Below are 27,431 nucleotides of genomic sequence, written 5' to 3'. Positions count from 1 at the left end.
AAATGGGAGCACTGAGTGTGCTCATGAAACCCATTGAGTGAGAGCATTAGCATTACTAGGTAACATTAAAGGGCTGAATTAAAAAAAAAAAACTAATGATGGCCACCATAACCTTCTCACGAAGGGCCCAATCATGTTAAAGCCTGTTACTGCCAATCTGCCACCATGGTGATGTTTTAGCAGATGCACGTCAACGAAGGAACTTTGTACTACCTTCCTGTGTTCCAAAGAAAACAAACAGAATCAGGGTCACTTTTGCCTCCTTTAAGAAAGGAATCCTTCAGTTTTGTATCTGCAAGGGAGAGAGAGAGGGAGGGAGGGAGAGAGAGGGGAGGGGGGGAACTAACAGAAGACAAACATATGTCCAACTCAGTTAATCTACAGCTTTTCACAGTAAGATGATTACAGCTTTCATAGACGTTATCAAAATCTGGGTAATATGACCGTAGTCCATCTAAAGCCAGTTAGCTACAACATTTGGACCAATCTCCTGGCCCAAGCTGTGGTAAAACATGAATTGGACAATATTCAAAGTATCATATTTCAGAGAGCTAGCTAAATTGTGTGGTCTGACACTTGGTGGCCTTCCCCTTGTGTGTCTGTATTGACTTACACAGTAATTGGAAAGTACATCTGTTGTCTCATATGGCTCCTTATGGAATAAGATGACTATGGAGCTGTACCACGTAGACTTCATTAAAAATTCTGATCATGGGATAAATGATTTCATGTGGAAGTATTACTAAATATTATTACAATGTTATTTTTGGCAGTTGGGTCAAAATAGCTTGGTGATTTTAAACATGGGTATGATGTTTTTTCAGAATTTACCATCTTCGTAATGTCTGTATGCGATATTGCTGCAGTGAGTGAAATGTAGCAAGTGTAGTGTAATATCAGAACTTGGTGTGAAATCTCGTGTGCTGGTCATAGCCAGCTTGCTAACATGGTTTCTGCCACTGGTTCTCCATGTCATCAGTCAAGCCCAGCTTCCGTCCAACTACAGTCCACTTTCTCCTTTGTGAACCTACCTTTTAATTTCTCACAAAACTTTGTTTCCTTTTATGCCATTAACAGAAGGACTTGTGTAATGACATGCGTAAATTTGTTTCTCAAAATTTAATTTGGAATTTGGAATTGAATTCACTAAATTGAAATTGAATCCAGACCCAAGCAAGTGAATCTCCATTTTATTGTACTTTAACACATGTGATAACCAATCAGAATTTACCCTTTCTTCGGCAAACATGGAGAACTTTGGCGGCACAAGGTCAACAAGTAAAACACACTAAAAATAATAGGGACCAGTGCCAGGTAATCAGGTTAGCCTCTGAATGCAGAACCACTTGAGGCACTTCTCTATGGCAGTTGTTCCTGTGAAGAAGACGAAGCTAATCAGTCTCCTGGAAACAAAGGAAAGTGAGAAGAAGGTGAAGGTGAAAAAGCAAAGAAAAGATTGTTTTGCCCTGGAAGAGAACTTTTCCTCCCGTCTTTATGTACACCTGCGTGTTTTATTCTGATCGTGAGTGTAGGGTGCAGTGTTAATTGAGTTGTTAAACTGGATTAGGTTGCCAGACATGTCTGCTCTCCACTTTAGTTACCCTAGGCTGAAGGAAAAGCTGAACATCGCCTTCTTGGTCCGAACATATAAAAAACAATATTTTGGCAGGACAACATACAGATTTTTGTGGAAGTGTATCTGTAGGTAACATGTCAGGGCTTTGGTCTTGGAAGTCTTTTCCTTTGTAACAGTTCTCTCTAGGGAGGTTTATCTTATCTTATCTAACTTATCTAGTGGTTCATCTGTGGTTACATGCCATGCTAAAGAAGATTAAAGATAGGAACTTATTTTCTTCAGAACTGCAGTGGAGGTGTGCTATGCAGTTGCAAATGGATACATTTTCGTGACTGCTTAACATCGTTGTGTAGGAAGGGATAAAAAGCCACTTCACTTTTCCATCTACAAAGCTGTTTTCACACTGACATTGCAGTCTAACAACTGCCTGTACCACTCAGACTTTTTACTCATTGCTAGTTAAGACCATTGTTCAAAATATGCCAACATAACCCTACTTGCGGTGAATGCAGATAGCCCTTTATGACAATGGCAGGTGTCCACTATCAAAAGGTGGTGTTTGGAATGGCTCTGTATTTACATCTCTGTCTTGCCCTTTCAGCATTGATCATGTGGTCACTGTATGCTGTCAAGGTCCAGGGATGGATGCATGTAGGTTGGGACTATGCTACCCTGTCCAGTGTCCATATGGAGCAGTACATTGCATCAGATCCCTCGTCAGTCAGTTATTCTTCTTGAAGGAAATACCTTCCCCTATTCTCATCTTTTAATCCTTGTCTTTGTTAAGTGTATTATTGCAGTGGTTTGCTTGGCTTGTTTCATTCCCATTGACGTTACCACTGTAGTTGAAAGGTCTCGGTAAAATTCAGAGGTGAGAAATTCTGTGGAAAGTACATAGAGTGACATTGAAACGGAGTGAAAGAGTTGTGTCCATTATACTGTAACTGTTTCTTTATAAATGCGTCGGAGCCTTCCAACGTGAATATATGCCATCTTGATTTGCTTTACAGTTTCATTTCTAGGTGTAAATGTAATGTAAAGAAGCCACCTAATCTAAAGCAGTTTTCATGGTCACTGCTGTGTTCCCCTCTTTGTAATACAGCAGAGACACAGCGGTTTAGGAAGTGGCCTTGTGATCAGAAACAAAGGAAAGGAAATAAATAATGCAGTAAAACAATGTCAGTAAAGATGGAATGTAGAATGTAAAGATGGAACAGTCTGATTATGCTTTCACAGAGCCATTGAAGCTCACACGTCTTCATGCTACAGCCCTGCAACTGTCATATTGTGCTGTGTACAAACTTGCTCCAGCAGATTATGGTTTGAAATGTCAGCTGGCTGTAAGTGCTTCTTGGGAATTCAAGTTTGCATAGGCACTTTCCATGCAGAGCTCACTGTGAATCACGCACAGGTTGTGACACCTTCAGATGGCATGTCTGCTCTTGCTTTTCGAACAGTTCGAACAGTTTTTTGGTAAATGCATGGCATTAAGCTTTGTGAAATGCAGTTCATAGACAGACAAACAGGTGAGACAGTGACTGGCAGTGTGTTGGTTGCAAGAATGTAGAAATTTCTGCATCCAGCAAGGCTGTGGTCTGTGTTCACTCTGACCAAATCGGAATCTCTCTTTGATTTTGAGCAAAGAATTTCAGCAAGTAATATTGTATTTTTCCTTATAACATAGTTGATTCAGTGGTCGTTCAAATTGACAAAACATGTCACGTGAGGGACAAAAACCAATCAACACTTTAAACTGTTACTCAAATTTAAGGGTAAAAATACTTAGTTGCAGTTTGAATGAATGGAGGGCTTTAAGTATACAAATGTTTGTGGCAAGGATGATTACATGGAAGCAAGCTCTCTGTTTATCTAAGAATGCCAGACATACTTACCATTTGCGGGTTCCTGGAGCCCTCTGTCAGCTAAACATATTTACACTGTGGTTACATAAGCAACACAAAGCCAACACTGAGGCAATTTTCTCCCCCCATGGAAATGTATTCAAATATCTGAAAATTCCGCTTGTCTTGTGGTTCAATGCAAAATAAAAGAAGAGGGTGGGGCGAAATAGTTGAATATATTTGACCACGCATGTCGGTTAAGAGCCTGTAGGGACAGTATTATGAACTGCCTCATCCTGTACATACACATATAATATGTGGAAGCTGATGGGGTGTCAAATAGGAGGTGGAGCCTGATCCAACACAAAAGGGGAGAGAAACCTACCCTGTAAACAGAGATTGTGGTCCCTATGAGCTTTGGTGCACAGGGACACATTTTATCTCTTGCCTGCTCCCATCTGCAGGATCTGCAGTGTCTGGGGAAGCCATTTGTTGATGTTATCATCCACCTATTGGCTTATTGCAGCAAGCGATGTAGCCTGTCCAGTCTCAACCTCATATTGTGTAAGGAATAACCAGGGCATCCATGCTTGTGGTCTTTCTTTGTCTTGTCTGACTGAATATGACATCTCATTCCGGAAAACCAATTAGATGCTGTCAGAGTGAAAAAATCAACAGAATATTATTTTCTGATACTGTAATGCTAAAATTCTCTGAGGACTTCTGCCTGCAATATATTAATTGTGTGTGTATTGCATGCGTTTTTTAATGTGTTCCCAGGAATGCTTAATTTATGAGCTGATAGTAATTGTTCATTGCAGCTGAGGGGAGAATACAGAAATCCTGTCTCCTCATGTCAGCATTGTTGCTGGTGGGGAGTGTGTCACATGACCCCTGTTTGGTCCACTAATGTAACATTATCTGTCAGTGGACCAACATCCAGCACAGTGCATCAGTTGCTTGATCAAAAATATTTTGAACATGTTTAGTTTCCATTCTTGTTTCTGGTCTGTAGTTAAAGCTACATTGTGTAGGGTTTTTGTCTTCCTGGCATATAGCAGATTATACATGGATATAGTTATAATAAAGAGAAATAATACCCTTTATCCTGTCCAAAGGTAATTAAATAGCACCAAGACATTGTCAAAGACTACTCTCTCTTGTGTCCAATGTAATTTTCCAAGTTTTGCTTAAGTATAGCAGATATGATTGACAATGGTGGCCACTGCAGTGTATAGGCATTATTCCCTGCAATGTGCTGTGGACATTTTATTTTTAACAGGTGACTTTTAACTGGTCTGCCATGCTCTGTCTCGATCATGATGTACAGTGATCGTGCTGAGGGCTCTTCTGCTCAGGGGAACTGCTAGCGCTCAGAGGAAAAACAGGAAACCACCTTCTTAAATGTGATTACAGCAAACAGCAAATCCTAGCTGTGGATTTTGCATTATTTGCATAGTTACAGGTCAGACATAAATGGAATGATAAAAACATAATACAGCTGTCGCAAAGATTGAAGTAGGGCCACAAATCTTCCACATTGTGTTTTTCAGACTGGTATGAGTAGACCCACAATTCTCTTGAATGTCATACCATCCCATTATTTCTCCATTCATATGTAATTTATTTGCTTCTTCACCATTTGAAGGCCCAAAAGAGATTGAATATCAGCACTAGTCATAATTTTGCAATTGTTTGCGTGGGAAATATCTGCAAATAGATATGAAGCCTGATACATTGCTCTATTTACCTTGTTAGAATTGATACACTTTCATCATTTAGGATGTAATCACACAAAAGTTCAAGAATACACATACATGTTAATATTTTTATCTTTATTCACAGAAGAGGTCTGAGGGCAGTTAAGGACACAAGAGTTAATGGTTAAATCGATGAAAACTCTTTTGTAAATGTGCGTATAACGTGGTTGAATCCACTGCTGGCCTTGCAGAAACTGAGCTCCTAGCTGCCAGGCTTCCTGTTGCTGTTCTCTTTTAGACCTAGATAGTTTTACAGGATGAGCACAGCTCAATACTCTAATTGTCATCAGTAACAGTGCCAAAGATATTGTGCTTTCCGGTAATCATGTCTCCACTTTCTGCAACACTACAGAATGTTCTGTCTCTGATGATAGCAAGCAGCTAGGCAAACAATACAGCCCCGTGTTATCAAAAGAAACAATAACGATATGACAGGCATTCATTGCCAATTCACAAAATGTTTTATTAGTTTGACCTTAGTGGCGCAGAGCCGAATGCTGTGCTTGCTCACGTTGGACAAACGTTTGTACAGGCGATTAAACCGCAACTGCTTTGCAAAATGGAAAGCTACGACACTCATTGCACTTTGCTCCGTGAGTTATGATCTTTTATGCATCATCGGAATTCTGTTGAATGCTGATGCTGCTACAGGAGGCTGTAACAAACCTCTAAACTAAGGTTAAAATGGCAGACGCAGGAGCCCACTGCATAGGCTTCTGCCAGCTCCCTGTGGAGCCAACCTGAGATTTTCACATTTTCAAATATATACACGTTGTAAAACTTTAGTAATGAAATAATCATCAAAGCCATGAGTCCAGTGCATTTTTTATTCGGCTACATTATTTATCAAAGTTAATATGCCCACCTGCTGTGTTGTTTCACCCGCATATTCCCTTTACTTATTCCATATCCCTCATTAAAAATCCGAACCACATTTAATGGAATTTATGTATGGGTTTTAGTAGTTTTTTTTTTTGAGAAATATGCTCCAGATGAAAAAAAAAAATTTAAATGTAGTTCATGAACTTTTATTTACATTTGTGTATGTGATGTTGTTGTTTGAAATTCCTGTTCTCTGGCAGACCGTGCTGTCTGTTGACTGTAGAGATATGGATAGAACATGATCACAACGTGCTACAGATCACAAATGAAAGATGGCATTTTGTTGCAGCTTTAGAACTAGGGTGTCTGGTGATATATTCCTGCATTGAGCTACTGATACATTTTGTTGCTTGCTTGCTTGTTTTGTGCACTTATGCTAATTAAAGGAGCAAATAAATGTTAAATTATAATGTCTGTATGTGTTCAGGGTGTAATGTAATGAAAAGGTGTACAATTTACACAAATTTACACAAGTTGGAGACAATGTTACTGATCCAAGTTCAGAGGAAGGTAAAGCATATTTATTCCTGACAAAACAAGCAACTATGACCTTTAATTTCCCTCCAGATTTAGTCAGGTTGAGTTTGCGCACGGTTGTCTGATGAGCCAAGGATCTCTTTGATGGTGGTCCAAGGCCTGCATACCCAGAGAAACATCCTAGTGGATGCCAGTCACAAATTGCTTTTTGAAGGACTTGCCAGTTCCTTTACTTAAGAGAATTGTCCTAATTGCTGCATTAGTTAATCTGGTTTTAATGCTTCATTTGCTGGGTTCGTCAGCGGCAACAGAAAGCGGCTGAGCTTGTTTTTCAGAGCATGCAGCTCTCTCGTACGTGGTTTGCCTCACAAAATATCGTCCTTTTGATAATTTTATGCACTGGACATATTTGTGTTTTACAAATGTATCATATTCCCTGTTTGCTGCAAAGGAGCAAGAATAAACATTTGTTCACCAATAACTGGACCACCTTACACTTTTCCTTTAATATGTAGTTACTGTTAAGGATTGTATTTCTCTTTTTGTAATAATTTTGATGTAATTTGTAATAATTGGTATATGCTAATAGTATGATATTTGCTAACAGTATGTTCATATACTACAAAATGCTGACATTAAAATCGTCTGTTTTATGTCAGGCCTAACCCTTAGATATTCTCCCTGTTCTATGGTAGCCCTATATAAAATTATTTTAATGTTATTGCAGATTTTAACTTAAGAATAGGAAATTAAAATTACAAATGGAACACAATTCTTCCTAGAGTTAGCCAATTTGTAAAAGTGATTCCCCTTATCAACGTGTAACATACTTGAATAGATTTTTTTAATCATTGAAAATGTACAGCCGTGTCTATTATCTGAACTACCTTGACAAGTCTTAATATATGTTGCATCAGTGAAGTGTTCAATACTCATGGAAAGCGGCAGTGTAGCACAGTGGTAAGGAGCAGAACCTCTCATAACTGAAAGGTTGCTGGTTCGATTCCCCACTGGGGCACTTAACCCACACTTACCTCAGTAAATGTCCAGCTGTATAACATTGTAGAAAACTGTAAACGATGTAAGTTGTTCTGGATAAGAGCATCTGCTAAAGGCCATTAATGTAATGTGAGCTGTGTAAAAGTGGCTCAGTGACACTCAGTGACACAGGTAATGAATTTCATTGTGTTGCTCTCAGACTTAATTTGATATGGAGCTGGATCTACTGTATGTGCCAGGTGAAGTTAGAATATGATCTAGGTATGAATTTAGTCAATACTGTGCTTATGATTCATGGAATCAGTCATGTGACTATGTTGCCATTTAACCATTGTGTTGGAGAGGATTTTTAGAGCAGAACAGGTCAGGTTGCATGCAGAGATGCTGAACACCGGCAAACAGACCAGAGGGGTTCATTACTTCAGTTAATTGTACCTCAAAAATGTAGGCAATACAGTTGTGAAATTGTCTTACATTTGTCTTGCTAGGACACATGTTATGTGGTGGCTAACTGAACAAAAAAGGTCTGAAAGTCAAAGACAGGGAGTAACCCACATTTTTTTCTTCAGTAGTGATAGAACACAGAGATCTGTGGTCAGAAAGAAATCTGTGGGAGAAATACAGACATGCGGTTCCCCAGACAGCTGCTCATTAAGTCCACAACCCAAAACAGCCAAGTGCTGTGGTCACGACGACCCTGTTCTTTGTTAAATGGAAACGCACGGTACTGAGGGCTCGTGAAGGAGAAACGGCAGTGAAAGACAGTGCAGCAAGTGGGTCACGGCAATGACGCGATGGGAAGAGACAAACAGAGGCATTCGACTCACAGAGCCCTGCTCTCGCTCTTCCGTGTAATCTGCCCAGATGCAGGCACAGCCAAAATAAGATTGCAGCCTTGTTTTACACTACGAATACATGCATCGTTACACACAGATCTTAAACCATATACATGTACCTATTGCCGTGGAAAAAATATAATCTTTTACATCAAGGCAAGTCTTCATGGAGCCACTGATAAAGCCCGAAATGTCTGTATGGAAAAGATTTGTTCCAATAAGACAGTGTTTGTCGTGGATTTCTCTGTGGAGTTGTGTTTCTCTGTGACATTTCTACTGTGAAGCTATGTCCACCCACTGGCTTTAGTGTCCTCATGGGGCCCGTTTGTGTGGGACCATGCTGGCGCTTGACGCCGCAATTAGACGCTGGTAAACAGGACCCATCAGCCGCTAGTGTCACTCGAGGTCACCTCAGTTTTTTGGCTGTCACTGTGTGGTGGTCCTGTCTTAATCCTCTCCATTTCCCTGTACTCAAGAAAGGAACGCACATGTAAAATTTATAGCTAACCCGTGCTCTGATAAGGACATAACTTCTCCAAACAGTAAACAACACTGCTTACTGGAAGAAGAAACCTGACCGAAACATATATGTGCAGAGTGTATGGAAGTACTGACGTTCTGCTAAAAATAAAGATAGAAGTAACATAGCTGGTTCAGTCTTGATGGCTTTTTCCAGCTAGAAGCAAAGGAATAACAAGATGACTTCAGCACACATGTAGGTAGCTGTGTCTCAGATGTTGGGAAGTGCTACTGCAGTTGAGGTGGCTTGGGCTTTTTGTGTTTTTATTTTGTGGCAGCTCCAGCCGGGCTGTGGGGACTGCCGTTTAATCGGATTGGGAACTGGCTGGAAGTCAGGTGACCAGATGTACTGTAGCTAGATTAGAGGGTCACAAGAACGGTAAAGACGATTACGTGCAAGAGACTAGCCCGCTTCACTCTCCACCCAAATATTTACTACCGAAAAGTCAGGGGCTTGATTGGTAGATGAGTTAGTGTGATGATGGTACTATCTCTGTTATTAACAAGCAGAAACAAAGAAATAATGTGCTAATGTGTAATAGTTACAATATGTGTAATTTTGCAAGTATTGTAATATAAAATAGTATGGACACCTGGTGGTTGGATTGGAATTAATTGAAGGCTTGTTTATTGATTTGAAATGGTGCAGCATTAATATTTATTTATGTACATTCATATGTATTTTGTGAGTTGGCTGAAAATATGAAACATAAATTAATACTTGAATTGTTGAGGAATGGAGCAGTTGGCCTGAAATTAAACTAGTGAGGTGTGAAGCTCCCACGTGTTTTCTGTTATACGTGTCTTCTCAAGTTGACTAAATCATTGGCCATATTTTGGACATTCCTTAGTAAATCATTTGTCACCGTCACACGGAGAGAAGTTAAATCTCACGTTCCCGTTCCAGAGGCATCAGCAAACCCTGCATTCCTTGTCATGGTGTCCGTTCCACTTATTTCCTGAGTGGAGGGAGCAGCTGTACAGCAGTGAAGGTCCGTCTAGCTGGAAGCTGGGGGTTATAATCTATTTGAAGCCCAAGTCCTCTCATTAGGCTTAGAAAGGAAAGACATGTTCAGGGACCACTGGAACGTGTAACTCCTCTTCAGATGCGTGAAGCACTGACCTGTGGAGGGACCCACTCTTTTGTCTTTTGCCCAGGGGACTCAACCCCCCCAGTCTTACCCAGCCGCCCTAACATCCCAGGGGCCTTTTCATAGGAGATACAGATAAAAAAGATATTTCACATGAGCAGTGTGTCTCGCTATTCACAAGAAGCTTCTCTGGCCCTCTCCGTGTTATGATATACAGATAAACGTCCTCCCTTTGGCTCGTGCCATTCTTCTTTCTCAACTCTAAACTGGCATTTTTGATATTAGTTGTATTTAAACTTCGAACCAGATGTTCAAACCCTTTGTTGGAAAAGTACAGATTGGATGTACCTCTCACATAGCTGTGGGCTCAAAGCTGTTAACCCAAAAGCCAATGCCGTTATTTCCTTCTGCGAGAAGTTCACATTAGATATTAGACTTTATTGCACCGCATCTTTGAAGCCCTTTCTCTTCTCCCAAAGGTCTTGTGTAGGACTCATTCCTATTCCACAGGCTTACCAGTTCAAAGGCTCACAGCACAGAAAGGAGCTTTCTGAGAGAGCTTCTATTACTTTGAGATAGTGTGGAGGTCACAGAAAGGTATGCGGGGAATGCTAACAACACCTTAGCGAGGCAGGAGTGGGAGGATTTGGGAACTTTGGTGTCATAAAATGCTCAACTCTGCTTATGTTGTTTTTGCCTTAGTCATGTTTTCCCATTTGATAAATCTGTAGACTAGAAGTAAGGAGAAGACACCTTACTTAGCATGCTTAAAAGCTCAAGTTTAGCTCAGCATTCTACCCTACGCTGTACAAAGCTGCCACATGACCACACTCACACATGACCGCGGAGGTGTACTTGTAGCTGTAGGTGTAACTTTTGAAGGAAAAACCTGTTCTGGAAAGGCAGGAGAACATAGTGGGGTTTACATTTATGGTGTAATTCATAGAGTACACAACTATTATTCGACCTATAGACGTAAAACTGTAGTGTTTTTAAAGTCACTGAAGTCTTTGATTGCTTGGACAGATGTCTTGAATTTAACTCTTTGAAGGAAGGTAGAATGCTAGCTAGCAGTGTCAGGTTTCAAAGGTCAATAGAATGAAGAACCTCTTTTGGATTACCGGGCTTAAGATACCACAAATTGATATGGCAGTGTGAACAATAGCAGTGTTGACTAAACTATAGCATCTTAAGACTGAAAAGCAGATAAGGTCTAAACATAAATGTCAATCTGAATGACTGGAGAGATTTAGAGTTGACATGCTGTTATGATCCAAAGACTCAATGTGACAATCATCCACAGAGACAGAATGACTGTGTACAATTGTTGACCATAGAGAAATAAATACTTTAGCTTTCATATATTGGTCAATCTACACAGCGGAAGTCAGATCACTAGCTAACATAAGACGGAAAATATTTTCTTTTTATTTTCGCATTACCACTGCTTTTTTTTTAAAACAACTATGCAATAAAACAAATAGAATGTACCTAAACGTATCGTATAAACAGGAACATATCCATTTCTGTGGATTGAGTGTCTGTTTCAAGACTTTGTGGCACCAATTGAGAGACCATTTGCATTTCAATGGTAAACAATGGAGCTAAGCTTTACCAGGGTGTGTGTTCTAGCAAAATCATTTTTTTTGCGGCCAGGTTGCATTGTGCAATCCGAATTGTGCGCTGCCTTATTTTCTTCACTCGTTTTCTGGTATAGTTACTGTAAGCCAATCTCGCTAGCTACTGTTACTGTTGATTTCAGACCCTTTTACCTGGTCAGGCACAAACTAACGTGTGATGTCATGTGTGCATTTCAGAGCAACATGGGAAAATGGCCTGCGTACAGAGAAGATAAATAATTCAACATCTGTATTTCTAATAAAGATTACATGCAAAATACAAGGTGGCTTCTGTTTTTTTTTCAGTTGTATCATTAAAAATTCATATTGAAAACCATTTCATAACAGCTTTAATGCTGTTTTACATTCATAACTCACTCCAGACTCTTGAGTGTTGTTAGAAGTAGCCTGATTAAGATTAACCTTTTCTTCTATGTTTTTTTTTTTCAGATCCATCTTCGAACTACATCCGCCAGCTGGAAACAAAGGTCAGGATTTTAGAGGATGACAACAACAAGCTTCTATCACAGGTAAAGCCATGAATACTGGACACACAAACTGTACCGATGGCAATGTTTGACAGCTCAGTGTGACCACTGAAAGCTGGGTGCTGCATGTTTTTCAGGAAGCAAATTCAGGACTACAGGGACTGAGTCTGCCTCTTAAGCAGTGCTGGAGTTATTGGTCCTGTTGTGTTTCACACCACAGCAAGAGAAGGCTGTCGAAACTCCCACACAGCTCTCTGTTCCTGGCTCCCTGTCAAGCAGGCCGCATAATTTTCTAAATATAGTGAACCACATCTGGGAGCTGCCGCCTATTTAAAACAGTTAATGTAAAGGAAATCAAGCCCAATCAATTCTTTCACACCGTAGCATCCTCAGTTCATAAAATGTACTAAGATCAAACATCATAACAATGTGATATTAACCATATATGAGCAGATGAAACTTCTGCTGTAAAAATGCGTCGCCATACCATAATGTGTAAAGCTGACTAGAAGAGCGTTTGGAGTATTTTTAGAAGTGGCTGATGCTGCAGGTTAAATCGCGACCTCTGTGCCTTGGCTGAGTGATAGCAGGCCGTGTATGGATAGCGACCTGTTCTCAAATGCAGAATGGGTGAGCGGTCGGGTGGAGCGGCAGCTTCGGCTGCATGAGACTCTCGTTGGAGCGGCCTAGGTGCGACATCACTGCGGGTGCTTCGGAGAGCGCCATATCGACAGCGCTTGTGGTCTGACAGGACCAGCAGGCACAGCGTCTGTGAGTGGCTAAACAGAGATTACATTACATTACATTATTGGCAGATGCTCTTATCTGGAGCGATGTACATCAGTTACAGGTTTTTACAATGTCATCCATTTATACAGCTGGATATTTACTGAGGCAGTTGTGGGTTACGTACCTTGCACAAGGGTACGGGGGGTATCGAACCAGCAACATTTCGGTTACGAGTCCTGTTCCTTAATCACTATGCTACACTGCCACCCCCAAAACCCATTCCGGTGTAGGATCCCACTGTGATACCTTTGAGACTCACCGCAGTCCAAGCTGGAAAGACACGCTTCTGAAGTCTGAAATCATGTGACTTGTAATTGCTTTAATTATCTCACCTGTAACACATTACCATCATTATGTAGGTGGGAGTCTGACATCACACCTTTATGCCTAGCCTATATAATTAGCGAGGGCAATTAATTCCTTTGAGATCTTAATGTATTGTGAGATTTTCTATTTGCCATTCAAATTATCATTCATATATGGAAGTTATAATAAACCTGCTCTGCATATCCAAGTTTAAAGTTTTTATTTATAAACAATGTCAGAGACGTTTGTCCGAAATGCAGTGCTGTATCCAGTGATATCTAATCAGGTGGGAGGTCTTGCTTTTGTGGTATAACTGGATGCCGGTGTTTACCATTATTCATCATGAGGGGTCTGGTGGCTGATGGAGTTTGAGGAAGAAAAATTGTTAAATTTTTTTTTTAAATTCCTGCAGTAAATATCTTGCCATGTAGTATCTTGATTTGGATTCAAGAGTAGACGTGTTAACCCTTCAGGGAATCGACATATTTATGTCTCCATTATTCATAAAGAGCTTAGATCAATATTTAAAGTGCTGTGGTGCATTTTGAGTGTTGTTTTATATCACGCTAGAGCTCCTCTCACTGTAATATGTTTTAATTATGTTTTTCCAAATGGTTCAATTTGAATGTTTTCCTGTTCAGTGCGGAATTAGGAAGGATTGTATGGCTTAACCCAGAGAGAATGTTATTTTTAATGTGGCTTGGTTCGGTTTAAGTCGAATAAGAAGTGAGAAGTTAAAATAGGACAAAGGCTCTGGTCCTGGGCCAGGCTGGTGAATCTCTCATTAACCAGTGCTTTCTGAGCGGTGAACCTTGTGTCTAAGTGAGTTACAGTCAACACTGCTCGTTTGTCTATGTCTTTTGATTTCTATCAGTCTCTTTGAACTAAACATTCCTTTTCATGACCGCTGTCCTCAGATGACCCTGATATTCAGCAACGCAGCCTGTGTTTGAAGAAGATTTGTTTTTTTAGGTACAGCGGTAACCCAGTGCAATCATTCCAAAGTGCCTCCTAAAAATGGAACCCACCCACTGTGCTGACAGAGCACAGAACCCCCCGGAGCTGATGTCAGTGCAGAAGACAACGACGGCCGCCGTCGGAGGCAGGGGTGTCATTTAGGGATGATGTGGCGGAGACCAGGATTCGATTTAAACCCACAACTGCAGCACGTGACCCCAGCCAGAAATAGACCCTATAACTCAGCAGCATCCACAGCCAGCCCCCCCTCCTTAAGAAGGAATTCTGGTGACTGGATGTGTGCCGGTCAATAACTCATTGTCTCTTCTCTTTCCCTCCTCTCAGCCCCGTAGCCGCTATAGTTTACCAAAGATACCGGCAAAGGTAACCATCAGAGTTGCCCTTCCAATGTGTTCTGGTTGGTGGCTTTTGGATGCGTTGGCGTCTCTTTTCGGTGCTGGGTCTTTCTCTTCTCGCTGCTTCTTCCTGTCTTTGCTGCTTTATCATCTTGTGCGAAGACACTGCAGTCTAACTTCTCCATTTCCGTTTGAATGGCAGCAGTAGCATGTTGGAGTACATGAGCACATATTTGCTTTTCCTATGCAACATTCCTATAAGCCTTTGCTCAGAGGTGTCGACACAAAGTGCCGTTGGTGATGGGGAGGAGGGAGAGAATGGGTGCTGTCAGCTAAATGTCACTGTGTGATCCGCCGCATGAGGCTGCTTGCCGATACTTGTTTGGACAGCGGGGTGATCTAAATAATTTACTTCCACAGTGGGGGTGGGATTTTTCTTCAATAATGTATGCTTGATAAGGTAATGTGTATTCAGAAAACAACTTTTTATATTTTTTATCAATGTCATTGTGATTCATGCTAGATTTTATTTTTCAGTAAGGGAATGATGTATGAAGAAACACAGCCTCCTTTTCAAGTGGAACACAAATTGAGAAGTGTTTGTGTGTGTGTGTGTGTGTGGGGGGGGGGGGGGGGGGGGGTTGATCTGTGTAACAGTTTTTCACTTGTTAATTTCACTTCCCCTGAACCATTTGACCTGACTATTAAAAGTTTTGAAAATGTTCACTGTTGTTTACGCTGAGGTGCTTTTTAGAAGGGACTTTCAGATGGAGCTGTGAAGAGCCTTACTCTGAGATCTTTCCTAGTGCTCAACGCCGTCGTTACGTAACAGTGAAGAGCCATAGCTCTAATCCTTAGGAGGAACCAATATGGGCAAGTTGCACATCGCCGCAGCCAGCACACAGACGCGAGCTGAGAGGGAAAGAACACCCTCTTAGTGATGCACACACACATTGTGCACAAGCGAATGCTCCCCCCCAAATCAAGGCCCTTGCGGTTCCAGTGTCCTTGACAGGGGACAGAGGACAACCTAGAAAAACGCTCCTCGGTTTTAACTGACTGGCTGTCAGCTGTATGCTTCAAATGCTCCGGCACTGTTAACCTACACAAATCAGCCCTGCCACAACAACTTCCAGCTCACCTGCGGATGAACCCCAATCTCTGTGGGGGTGGCTCTGTGCTTCTTCGCCAAGCGGAGATATGCAGACACCGGGTGCATAAACAGGAGGCATCAGGGGAAGGTTCCTATCAAGCACCCCTTGCGAACACATTATTTGTTTTAATTAAATACAAATGTGTCACCGTAATTTGAGCCCGTTTTCGAGAGAGAGTGAGAATATTTGGAATCAGACATGAATATAACCTCCAACTGCCTGTCCCAGCACAGCCGAGGGGGATTGAGCAGTGATAAAAAGGAGTAGTCACAAAGATTCCTTTCTGCTTCAGCTGCCTGTCTGTATCTTTGCATCATGTCAGGAAAGAAAACGGTTTTGTCTCTCGAGACTGGAACTGCACGTAGCTTCCTGCACTGTGTAGGATGCACCTACACATACACACACACACACACAAACACACAAACATATGTGTATGTGCACACACACAGAAACTTGCATGTATGTGCACGCGTGCACACATGCAGCAGGAACAACACAGCATAACTGCATACACATGCGTTAAAACAGTCACACTCAGCAGCAGAAGCATATTACAAATATATACATCCAACACAAATGGTTGGTCCATCACACACGCATATATACACACACACACGCGCACACAGAGTACAGCACTACTGATGCACACACAACAGCACTTACAGACCAAAGCACACTTATTCATACATTACCCTCAGTTATACTTCAGTGGTGATGCACACATTTTTGCTTATGCAACAGACATACACACACCTATACTATGTGCATATAAGATAAACATGAATTCTGGTAAGATTCTGCCTTGTTACTCAGTCAAAATAAAATCCGAGGATTCACTCCTACACTTCTGTTTCATATGTCAAATTCTGTAACAAAACACGCTGTCAATCTCCTGGATGCTCTAGTGAAATGATTTCTAGATTACGGTTGGAATTCTTGAGGGAAGTTTTTCCCATCACCGTGGAAGTCAGAAAGACTTGTCTTCCACATCAAACCTCTGTTAGGAGGGTGGAAGGGTACCCTCTCTTGTCACTACCTGTCCTTTTGGACTGCCTTGGGCTAATTTTGACTGTTTCAAAGCATTTACCTGAGACAAATAACACCAGAGTGGTCACCCTGAGAAACGCTGTGAGCTTTTTATAGTCTCACTATTGAAACTCAAGGGTGCAATAAAAAGCACCTGGCTTGAATTTTAGGGCGTCCTTCTTGTGAGATGGTTATTTTGAGACCTAACAAATTAATGAGTTTAATATGGGCCCTTTTGAATTCATCTCAGATAAGATCTTGGCCATTCGTTCATATTACAGTAAATTTCCACTGACACAGAAGTTGTCTGACAACAACAGAAAAACTTGGCGTAATTAAAAGGTGGCCTAAATCATGGAAGCTATTAAGTAGAGATGCTCCTAACTGTATTTCAGACACACAGGACTTCTGGTGTGTGCGTGCATGTGTGTATGTGTGTGCACGTGTGTGTGCATGCGTGTGTGTGTGTTTGTGCATGTGTGTGTGTGTGTTTGTGTGTGTGTGTCTGTCTGTCTGTCTGTCTGTCTCTGCCTGTCTGTGTGAATGTTCCGCATTTTTTTTCAGAGACCACGTTAATTAATCATCCGTATTTTGACAAACCTCCTCCTCACAGGCTGACGGGAGAAATTGAAAACCGTGCCTGTTGGGCGAGACAGATAACAATGACAGATTGCTGTTTGGAGGACTCAGTGCTGGGAGAGGCAGCAATCACAACGTGTTTTGTAGCGGAGCGAACAGTGTTTTTTCCCCACTCTTATTCTTTTTTTCTTGAGCAGACAAAGCCTTGAAGTGCGTGTTATTTCCACCGATGTACGTGGGCAGATGTGCCTACATGAGTGAGCAGGAGCTTGTGAGCTTTGTTTTATTTTTGTACTGCTCTTCCACTGAGTGACTTGGCTCATGGGGAAAAATATGACTGTGACATTTGTAATATCGTAAGGCAAGGCACAATAGCGTTGGCTGGCCTAATAAGGGCTGTGCCTTCTAGCGGGTTGTCCTTTTTAATGTTGGTGTCTTCAGAGGGTTATTATAGTCAGTCTTTTTACCAGAATCTAATAATGTCTCAATCTGTGTTACTAGTTGTCTTCATTAGAATGTTAATGCTCCTCTCACAAGCCAAAATCATGTTAGTTTTATGCAGGGACATAGCTCATTCACTCCAAATGGAAGCGTTAAAATGAGTAAAGGCTGAAAGTCTGAAATGGCCTGTTTTTTTGTGCCTGTCCGCTGAGATGAGCAGATTTAGGGATCAGGTGGAGGATTGTGCTGGAACGTGTGTGTGTGTGTGTGTGTTCTCCAGTGGTGGTGCAGGTCAGCAGGGGTGTTAGCTGTCACAGTGGGCCAATGGGAGTGTACTGCATTGGCAGGCAGATGTCTGGAGAAGGGGGCTCTGGTCCTCCTCTGGGGCTTCTTGAGCAAAGTGCTGTTTCTCAGTGTCCCCCCCCCCCCCTTGTACTGAGTGGGCATCTGCGCCATATGAGGACCAGCTGTGAAGCTCCTGTGACAGAGCCCCCCCCATAGGAAACACTTCTCTGCTCATAAAACACACCACACTCCACTTTTACGGGCTGTTACGGGATGGTTTTGGCCTCCTTCGGTCCTCTGGGATCCCTTTTGAAAACCAAGTTGACAAATTGACTGCCTGCCTCGTGATTGGCCAATTGGAAAGGTCATTTACTGGGTCAGTAGCAAAGTTTAAGTCTCATAAGTTTCATGAGTCACTTCAAAAGACGGCCACAGTTGGATGTCTGTCCGTGGGCCCCTGCCCATGTGTCCCTATGAGGGCATCACTGTGAGCGTGCTAACTTTCACTTCCTGGTACCGTATCTGTGTGTGTTTGTGTCTTTATTATTTGCACTGATACCTCTAAATTATGAAGAAGGGGTAGTTACATTACTGTATTCCCAGTATCTTTGGCACTGCTGGTGGTTTACGTTGTTATCCTCTGTCTGAGGCTGTGGTGGATAGTCTCTGAAAGAATGATGTGAAAGAGAGAGCTGTTTTCTCAACTACCTTGTCTCTTTGCAGCAGAGTAGCGCCGGAGACCTGAAGACCCTGCGCAAAGGCCTAACTCTGTACCACTCAGAGTCCCAGCTGTCTTCCCTTCCTCAGTACCAGGACGCCCTGCAGAACGTACGTACTACCAGCCAGGGGCTGAACACCGTACACGCTGACTTTCCACACTGACCTCATTTTTTAAAGCCAGATCCAAAAAAGCTCAAAATATTGATCGGCCTAAAAAAAGATTGAATCTGCTTCAGCCTATTTCAGGCAGATTAAGTTTTAAGAAAAATTAGTAGGCGCTTGGGAGGAGAAATGGGGAATTGCTTTTTTTCCTCCCCTCTCCAGTTATGGAAAGAGCACGTCCCCTTAGGGTGATAGCCAGTGGCAGTGCTGATGATGTGCACCTCTCCTGAAGAGCTCTCATCACGCTGGTTGGTTGGAAGGTCAAGGCCTTCATTCTTCAATAATGCGGTTTGCCTTGTGACCTGCCACGGCAACCGCAGGGTCAAGTGGCAGAGAGAGTGCTCAGCTGAGGCCCTTGAAAGTAAGACAGTAATATTTTCGACTCCTTGCTAGCCATTATGGCTAAGGCAGTCCAGTGCTTGTAAACGTTTAGCAGTGCTTATTTTCTTTCTGATAATAAAGTGCTGGGTGTTCCAGTGTGTTCCACATACCCACCAACCCCGCTGCTGCCTCTCAAGATGTAATCTTGCATGGCCACTTGTGGACGCTGCCTGTTTGTCAGGAGTGATTCACTGGTCTTCAAGGGGGGCGGGGAGGGATTGGGTCGCGGCCGGGGGTGACTCACTCCGACAGGATTTAAGAACCAACATTGGGGCTGCTGATTAAAAACGGTTAGGAAGGGATTAATGGGAACAGCCCTGAACGGAGGAAGAAATATGACAGTCTTGGGTCTCTTAGGTGGTGAAAACACGCTCACTTCCTTTTACTCAGGGGAAAGCAAGTGTTTGTTTTTCCTCAAGGCTGTATTTCAGCAGCAGTATTTGAGCTGTTTAATCAAGAGACGATTTTAGTTGGCCTGTTCCGTCACAACTGGCAAGTCTCACTCTAGAACTGAAGTTTATGTTTTCTGAGAACAGTGTGAATAGATGTTTAATAAGATTTTATCTATCCATTTTACATAGATTTGTTTTGAATAAAGATCAGCAAGGGAGTCCTGCTGTTTGCATGGGGCAGGTGGAGAAGTGATTCGATCTTCAGTTCATGCTAGTGAAATACAGTAACAATGAGCTCAGTACGTCAGTGAATAATACCATTCTGTGCGTGCAATCAACCATGTTGTTGCTACTTTAAAATTATCAAGTTAATTTTATTTCTTTGTAACTGTAATTTATCAGTTTCAGAGTTGTGGAAGGGTCCCACTGAAACTACTGTAAGCATTTATTTGTCTATTGTTTATTTGTTTATCTGAATTTTACAACGAGAGGATCATGCTGCACTGCAGTTTTTTGTGTTCAAAATAACACCAATGACTGTATTTATAGGTATGTGTACAGAGATAAGTTTGACTGTCACTTTAATTACGTGTGGAGCTGGGGAAGAGAATTTCCTGTGTGAAGAAGCTTCTTTTTTGCAGAAGCTGAAATGTATGTTGTGTACACAATAAATTTGAATAAATTGAAACTTACCTAACAGTGAACTGATAAAAAGCCCTTTGAACTCAGTTTGTTTTGATTTGCAAAGTGCCATCCTCGATGAGTATTGACTTTGGCTCTTGAAGCTTGGCAGTGCATGTACCCCTTAAAGCATGATGGTTCCACCTGACTCCACTAGTTTCAAGCCTTTGTTTGCCACAAGCCCATATCCGTGAGGAGGCTAAATCAAACGAACATTTCACTGTTCAAAGAGCGTCCGCTCTCTGAGGTTTTGTTTTCCCTCTGTCGTCTGGCTGATCCTGGGCATGACTGGGCCTTTATGACACCCCTCCCCTCCCCTCCCAAAAAAAAGAAAAAAATCTCTCCCATCTTTCTCCCTGGAGTAATTCTCCTCTCAGAAAGGTCATCAGTAGCCAGGCAAAGTGCTGCGCAGCAGTTTAGCTAATCAGTGAGCTGATTGGCTGTGACAGAGTTGGGCCTACACATCGGCGCGGACGCCACACTTTCGGGGGCCGTCTCCACAGGAAGGAGAAATCAATTAGGGACTGGCGCGGGCTGCGCCGGGGGAGCTGCTGCGATGTGCCATCTTTATTTCATTTATTTATTTATTAGTTTTTTTTTTTTTTAGTGAGCGTGTGCGTCTCTTTTGTTCCGAGAGGCGGGTAGACGCGGCCCTTGAGCGAGTGCTGCCGTCCCCGGGCTTCGCTTCTTATTACCATGCCTTTGAACTTTCACATCAAATGGGGAATTTCTGAATAATGCAGCCGCCCCGCTTTTTATGCACTGATAATGCTTGCGTGCGGCACCGTCGTCGGGGGCTACCTGAGACCAGGAGCGACAGACGAGGAGGCTGACGTTTCCAGGCCGAAGTCGCCTCCACCCCCACCCACATCAGACGCCAAAATTAGCCAGCAGAACGTTTTAAGCTCACACAGTGGGGCTCCACAGCGCTGAAAGAATCCAGATTTAGTCATGTATATTGAAAAAAAAAAAATGACGACTTTTTTTGTTGTTTGCTATATTCATGCGTCATTGCCGTCAAACATCTCCAGCTGCTGAGAAGGAAATATGTGTTTGAATGTGTATGCTTTAGTTCTATTTTGCCTCTCCACCTGACTTCCGTCTTTACCTTATGTTGAAGACCATCTGTTGTACTTCTCCACTCCTAAGGCTTTCTTATTTCCCCTTTCTTGCTGAAGTTCAGACTAGAGATCAGCAGAATTTAGCATAAAGACGGTGTGAAAAGATAATCTTTTCACCCTTGCCTATAATGACTATCTCTGAGGCTTTGCTGTGCCTTATAGCAGGCCATACATGAATAACCATGTCACATGTTGGTTATGAATGCTATTTTTGTTGGTGTCTTTTGTTGTTAAAACTCTTCTCCCATGATGCACTGGCCACAGATATATAGTCTCCCTGCCTATATGGCTGAGCTTATCTCATTCACTGTGCCTGTGAGGTCAGGGTTTTTTGGAGCAGAAAGACGGAAGATTTGTTTCTGCGGTGGCGTAAGCCTATGGAAATGATATTTGGCGGTATTTCAAGGTCAGTGGTTTCAGCATGCCCTGTGTGCATGTTTATTTGTGTTTAGAGGAGATCCTTAATCTGTAAGCCTGTGTTTTCAGATGCTGTGACAGGATTTTTTTGTCATTTAAACCACCCGCTGTGGAGCTCAGGAAGCTTACTGAGCAACATGAAATCAGGAAACCCCAGTGGTGGCTTGAGGCCCGTGAGGTAGACAGTTACGGAGGAGAAAGATGGACAGGGTCCTCACGGTGATGAGAAAGTTCTGGTCCTGGATGGGTGTGAGCAGAAGGACTGCTGCCCCACAAAGTACCACAAAGAGACATCTGACAGCATGGGGGTGGTGGTGGATCTGCCATTAATGGCAGCTAAAAATCGGATGAAAATAAAACGCTTGTGTATTAGTCTTTTGTTTAAAAAACACTGGCCATTGTGAGCCCACGGCTTGAGCTCATCCCGTGCACATGCTGAGAAACGTGCTGTAGCATCCACGCTGGATAGCATGCGCGATTGACTCAGTCCTGTTCCAGTAATCGTCCCTCTGTTGAGACGGTCTCTCAGCTCCGTCCTCCTCCCCCCTCTCCGCTGCCCGAAGTATGAACACAGAGCATTCTCCTCCCTAGCTGGGGCGAGGTCGGGGCCCGGTGCGGGAGGAGCCGCAGAGAGGGCCGTATCATGAAACGCTAATGCTCCCTAATTAGAGTCACAATGGAAGTTAATCGCACAGATGCTGATATTGGCAGCGTCGCAAACACTGCCTTACAAACGGGATGATCACAGGGGCTCCCCCCCTCTTCTCCCCACATCCTTCACCTCATCAGAGTAATTTGGCTTTCAGCTGCCCAGAGGCAATTAAAGAAATGTGGAGCGGACTCTTGACGGGAGTTTGGAAACAGAAGCACGAGGCTTCGCCGGTCGCTCCACACGGAGGACCGCTCCCTTGTGGTTACTGCGGTCAGTCAGAGGCCCCTCCCGGGGAGCCGTTGTGGGCCCGTTGGAGGCATGTACCATTACATTGTTGGTTTTATGCCCTGTAGTGCGGGGATTGTTGAAGCGCAGCCAGTTAATTAAAACAGCGTGTGCTTTTGTGTGTGTTTCGGTGCTCACACCTCCCGCAGTTAAACGAAATTGCTTTGTTGAAGTTTTCAGCCCCTGAGTCTATGTGAAGATTAATGCTACAGAAGGTGTGGCCAAGTGACACCCCCCAGCATCAGTATACTCTTCACCAGGGGTACATTACATTACATTGTGTTACAATATTGCCATTTAGCAGAAGCTCTTATCTTCAGCTGCTTACATAGGTTACAGTTTATTACATGTTAGATCTCAGGCATTTGTGGGTTAAGTACCTTGACCGAGTGTACAGCAGCGGTGTCCCAGAGGGGAATCAAACTGGCAACCTTTCGGTTATGATTCCTGGTCCTTACCACTGTGTTACACTGCCGCCCCTAGTGTAAGGTTTCATTAAGAAGCTGGCTGGTGAAGGTAAGGCATGTGGAGCTTGTCCAAAGGACACTCTGACAAGTGGGGTCGGAATGCCACTGTGTTGCTGTGGATCGAGCACCACACAGCACTGTGTCCTAACAGTCTTATGAGTTGTGTGCACAGTGAACCCCCCCCCCCCCCCCCCCCCTCCCCCGAGCCCTGACCTCCTGGGAGGGGGCAAAGCAAAGATGATGATTAATAATGAGCTGAATTATCAGAGCGTCTGATGGGACGATCCTTGGCAACAGCCCAGAGAGACAGGATTCCCGGCTTCAGCTGTTTTTATTTGGTCGCTCAGTATGTGGGGGGCCGGGCGCAACACTAATGACCCTTCTACTGCATGATAAATGACTGTCATTGTAGCACCAATGCTGGCTCGCCGCCAAGTTTATGTTCCTGTGATCATCGCTATCCACAGTGCTCTATTTGGACAGTTTTGTACAGAATATATGGTACAAGTAGTTGAAATTCAGTTCTGTCTTCAAGGTTTGAACAGTTTTGTAGTACATTTCTCAGTTAAGGCTGGAGTGCAGTCTACCCAGGCAGGCCTCATTGCACCCAGCTGAGGCTGGATTTTTGCCTGCCTGTTGCTTTGGGCGGCTCGTTTGGTGCCTCAGCTTCTGTCTGTGCAGCTTCAGTTTCAGAGACTGCACCTCAGACTTCTGTAGTGATAAGTTATCAGCGTCTTATGATATGCAAGTCTCCTTCATGCCATCAGTGTAATGTCCAGCGGAGGGCCGTATATGCGAGCCAGGGGAGTTATCAGTGTGTGCGCACGTGTACAGGGCTGTGTGTGCTTGTGTGTATGTCTGTGATGGTGTATGCAGCGTATTTGGGCGTGTGTGCACCTGTGTGTCCATGTGCTTGTGTGCTTCTGGTGCATGTCCACGTGGCCACGGGGATGTCCGTGTTCATATTTGTATACATGGCGGCAGTGTAGCATAGTGGTAAGGAGCAGGACTCGTAACCTAAAGGTTGCTGGTGGTGCACTGCTGTTGTACCCTTGGGCAAGGTACTAAACCCAGAATTGCCTCAGGAAATATTCAGCTGTATAAATCAGTAACAATTAAAAAAACTGTCACCTGTGTCAGTTGCTCTGGATAAGAGCGTTTGCTAAATGCCAATAGTGTGTGTGTGCACGTTTTAATTGGTGTGACTGGAGGCATCTTAATCTGTGGTGCTGTTCTGTTTGCAGGGCACTTCCAGAATCCCAGCCAACGACACCTCCGCCACAGCGGGATACCTCCCATCAGCCCAGAAACCGGAAGCCGTGGTTCATGCCATGAAGGTGGAGTATCCTTTACTCTCCTCTCTGTGGCACCAGTGCCTGTCCTATATCCTCACTGAGGCCGTCACAGTAACACACCTCAGAGTAAATCCTCTGGCACTCAGAGGCCTGTCTGTAGGGAGTCGGGTGTACATTCTTTAGGTATTGATGGTAATAGCTCTTTTATTGTTCTCTGATCCCTTTCCTAGGTAAACTGTTAGCTTTGTGAGCACAGGGTCAGCGTGTTTGGAAACCATTAACTTAGTACTGGAGTGGAATAGACCTGTAGATATTCTTACACAGAGCTTATTTCATCCAGTGCCCACTATTTGCTGAAGCTGAAAGCAGATTCAGTTGGCAAACTCAAAAAGGTCCGCTTTTCTATCTCAGCTAATGTACGGTGTTACATGCTCAATTGTGCCACCATGTGGTGCAACAGGGAACTTGCTTTGAGAGTACTTCTCATTTCTCAATTTAGAAGAATCATGACAAATTGTGCATTAAAAGTGCCACATAGAAATCATTTCCTTGTTTCTTGCATTGTAAACATAATGCGGTCATTGTAAAGTGTTCATAACCTCTGATACCATGTAAATTGTATTCTTCCAAAAGTAATTATATTCAAATAGTGCACATATTCACTGATATAATGCAATTATGTGACAAAAGTTGATAGTATTTATATTATATTAGAATATAATGCTTAATATTTGAATGTGGAAAAGGATTCTAAACTCTTGGGGAGCTCACCTATGAGCACCTAATTTACCTAGGTTTTAATCCAATGAGATGGACTTAGGCGAAAGAACTGTTTACACCTTTTTACAAGGGAGTCAATGGGCCAGCTAATGCCATTATTACACTCAAGGGGAAGATTCTTACTCTTGTTTGCAGATGGCCAGCTAACAGAACTTACTGCATCTACCTGAAAAGTACAGTAGCACCAATCTAGCTATATAGCTTGTGCAATTTTGGTGTTGGACATAAATTTAAGTTTGGAAGTGAAAAAGAAGGCAGCAAATTTAGCTTCTAGCTGCAGCGCAACTTGCTGTAACAGTGATTTTTATTCTGTAAATGATGAGGCTGCAGCTTGTTCTCAGTTCATATTTTAATGTGCTCAAATATCAGGCATAGCATTGATCTTATAAACAAATGTTGCCGTTTATGTCGTGAAACCATTCCAGCGTAACTGTCACTACGCGGACTGATCTGAATGTGTACGCTGATTATGTGAAATGCATTTTCTTCACTGTCTCAATTCATACAGGTCCTCGAAGTTCACGAAAACCTGGACAAACAAATTCCGGAGGATTACGAGGAAGACCTCAGCGAGAAGGAGAAGGCGATCGTCCGGGAGATGTGTAATGTGAGTGGGATCAACCGATGTTCTCTCTCATGTGCTTTACTGGCTCGTCGAAACCTTTCCACAGCATGCTAATGAGGGATTGAGCAGGGATAGGAAGAGGCAGGGCGAGCCTGCATTCCCTCCGTGTTTGTTTGCCTGTTGGATTTGCAATTTTCAAGGAAGGCTGTATTTCAATTAGCGACACAACAGAGCTCCTCTTTACGCTGCGCCTTAATTGGGAGCCTTAATAAGAGACTTGTTGTCAGCAGTCGTCAGAGCAATTAAAATGAAGTAATGCGGAAAGCGGCCGGTTCCCACCCCACTTGTACCGCGAGCCCCAAGTACGGTTATAAAAAGAACCTCCCGATAAGCCCGCGGGCCAAAAAGCTGGCCCCTCCACAGATAGATGTGACGAGCGTGGAAGCAGGGACCCGCACAATGCAGCCGCTGTGTGTTTATCAGCGGATTCCATTAGACGCTCAGTCACAGAGGCTGATACATGAAAGACAGAGATAAGATAAAGGGACTGCGCTGTAATTCCTCTCGTCGAATGCAGTTATGTTCGGGACCCAGATTAGACCTCTCCTAAGTCTTTGTGTGTCCTTCATATTTGAGGCATGTTGATCATTACCCACGAGTTAGTTCATTACTCTGCGTTGTGTAACCCTTGTGTTTGTGTTTCTGTTTTTTCCTCCCCCTGCCCCTTTTGTGTTCAGGTGGTGTGGCGCAAGCTTGGGGATGCTGCTGGCTCCAAGCCATCAATCCGACAACATCTTTCTGGGAACCAGTTCAAGGGACCTTTGTAGTGGGATATCCGGAGCTAAAAAAAAAAAAATGAGGGACAGAAATGTTTATGAGCTGTGCAACCTTGAAAATATGGACATATTCAACCAAAATCAGTTCTTTTCTGACTGCCTCCTGATCACAGACCCTGCCAGTTTAGTAAGGAAGCTCAGTCTTACTGGACCATTTAAACAACTTCATGAAGGCTTGACTGGGTCAAGCAGTCTGTTTGTTCATCACTAGCCAGTTTCATTATTTTTTTTTTGTTTTGTACCTCAAGTATTCAAGACTGGCAGCTAGTTTTACTTACTTGCCACTCCAGGTATTGACTTTGGGTAAATACAGTGCTAAATGATATTTAACAAACTCCCTTAATTGTTTCTAATGGGTCTTAGAGGGCGGCTCTGTGTTAACATTGTCAGACTATTTGTAATTTGTATAGCATTTACCTTCCTGACAATCTATATGGAGATCCAGTTTAACAAGCAGTTGTGTTTGTTCCAGGGTAAATAATGTCAAAGCCTATAGGTTTGTATGTAAAGCCTACTGTCAAATAGTCAGTCCCCTTTGCTTGAGAATAAAATATATTATACATTTAGGAATCACTTGTAAGAAAATATAACTGAATTGTAGTGACATGTACAAAACAATGACTTAAAAACCGTAGCACTACTTCGTTGTCACGATTTGTTTTTTTTTTTTAATTCTAGAGTGGCCATTTGTGTTAC

At 42.9% G+C, this 27,431-nt stretch overlaps 1 protein-coding gene across 4 annotated transcripts in view; it reads left to right on the top strand.

Annotated features, from left to right (window-relative positions):
• The window catches only part of ccdc85ca (coiled-coil domain containing 85C, a), a 48,581-nt gene extending 21,150 nt beyond the window's left edge, over positions 1–27,431 (top strand). Inside the window, exons 2-7 of one of the 4 annotated variants that reach the window (XM_036542457.1) lie at positions 12,051–12,130; positions 14,486–14,524; positions 18,708–18,809; positions 24,504–24,596; positions 25,843–25,941; positions 26,637–27,431. In XM_036542457.1, coding sequence (XP_036398350.1) covers positions 12,051–12,130; positions 14,486–14,524; positions 18,708–18,809; positions 24,504–24,596; positions 25,843–25,941; positions 26,637–26,726 — 503 coding nt within the window. In that variant the 3' untranslated portion in view covers positions 26,727–27,431. Of the gene's footprint in view, positions 1–12,050; positions 12,131–14,485; positions 14,525–18,704; positions 18,810–24,503; positions 24,597–25,842; positions 25,942–26,636 lie in introns of all 4 variants that reach the window. The other 3 variants (XM_036542456.1, XM_036542460.1, XM_036542458.1) reach the window with 3 other exon arrangements.

This window comes from Megalops cyprinoides, chromosome 12 (genome assembly GCF_013368585.1).
Source record: "Megalops cyprinoides isolate fMegCyp1 chromosome 12, fMegCyp1.pri, whole genome shotgun sequence".
NCBI classification, from domain to species: Eukaryota; Metazoa; Chordata; class Actinopteri; order Elopiformes; family Megalopidae; genus Megalops; species Megalops cyprinoides.
This window is presented reverse-complemented; position numbering and strand designations above follow the sequence as displayed.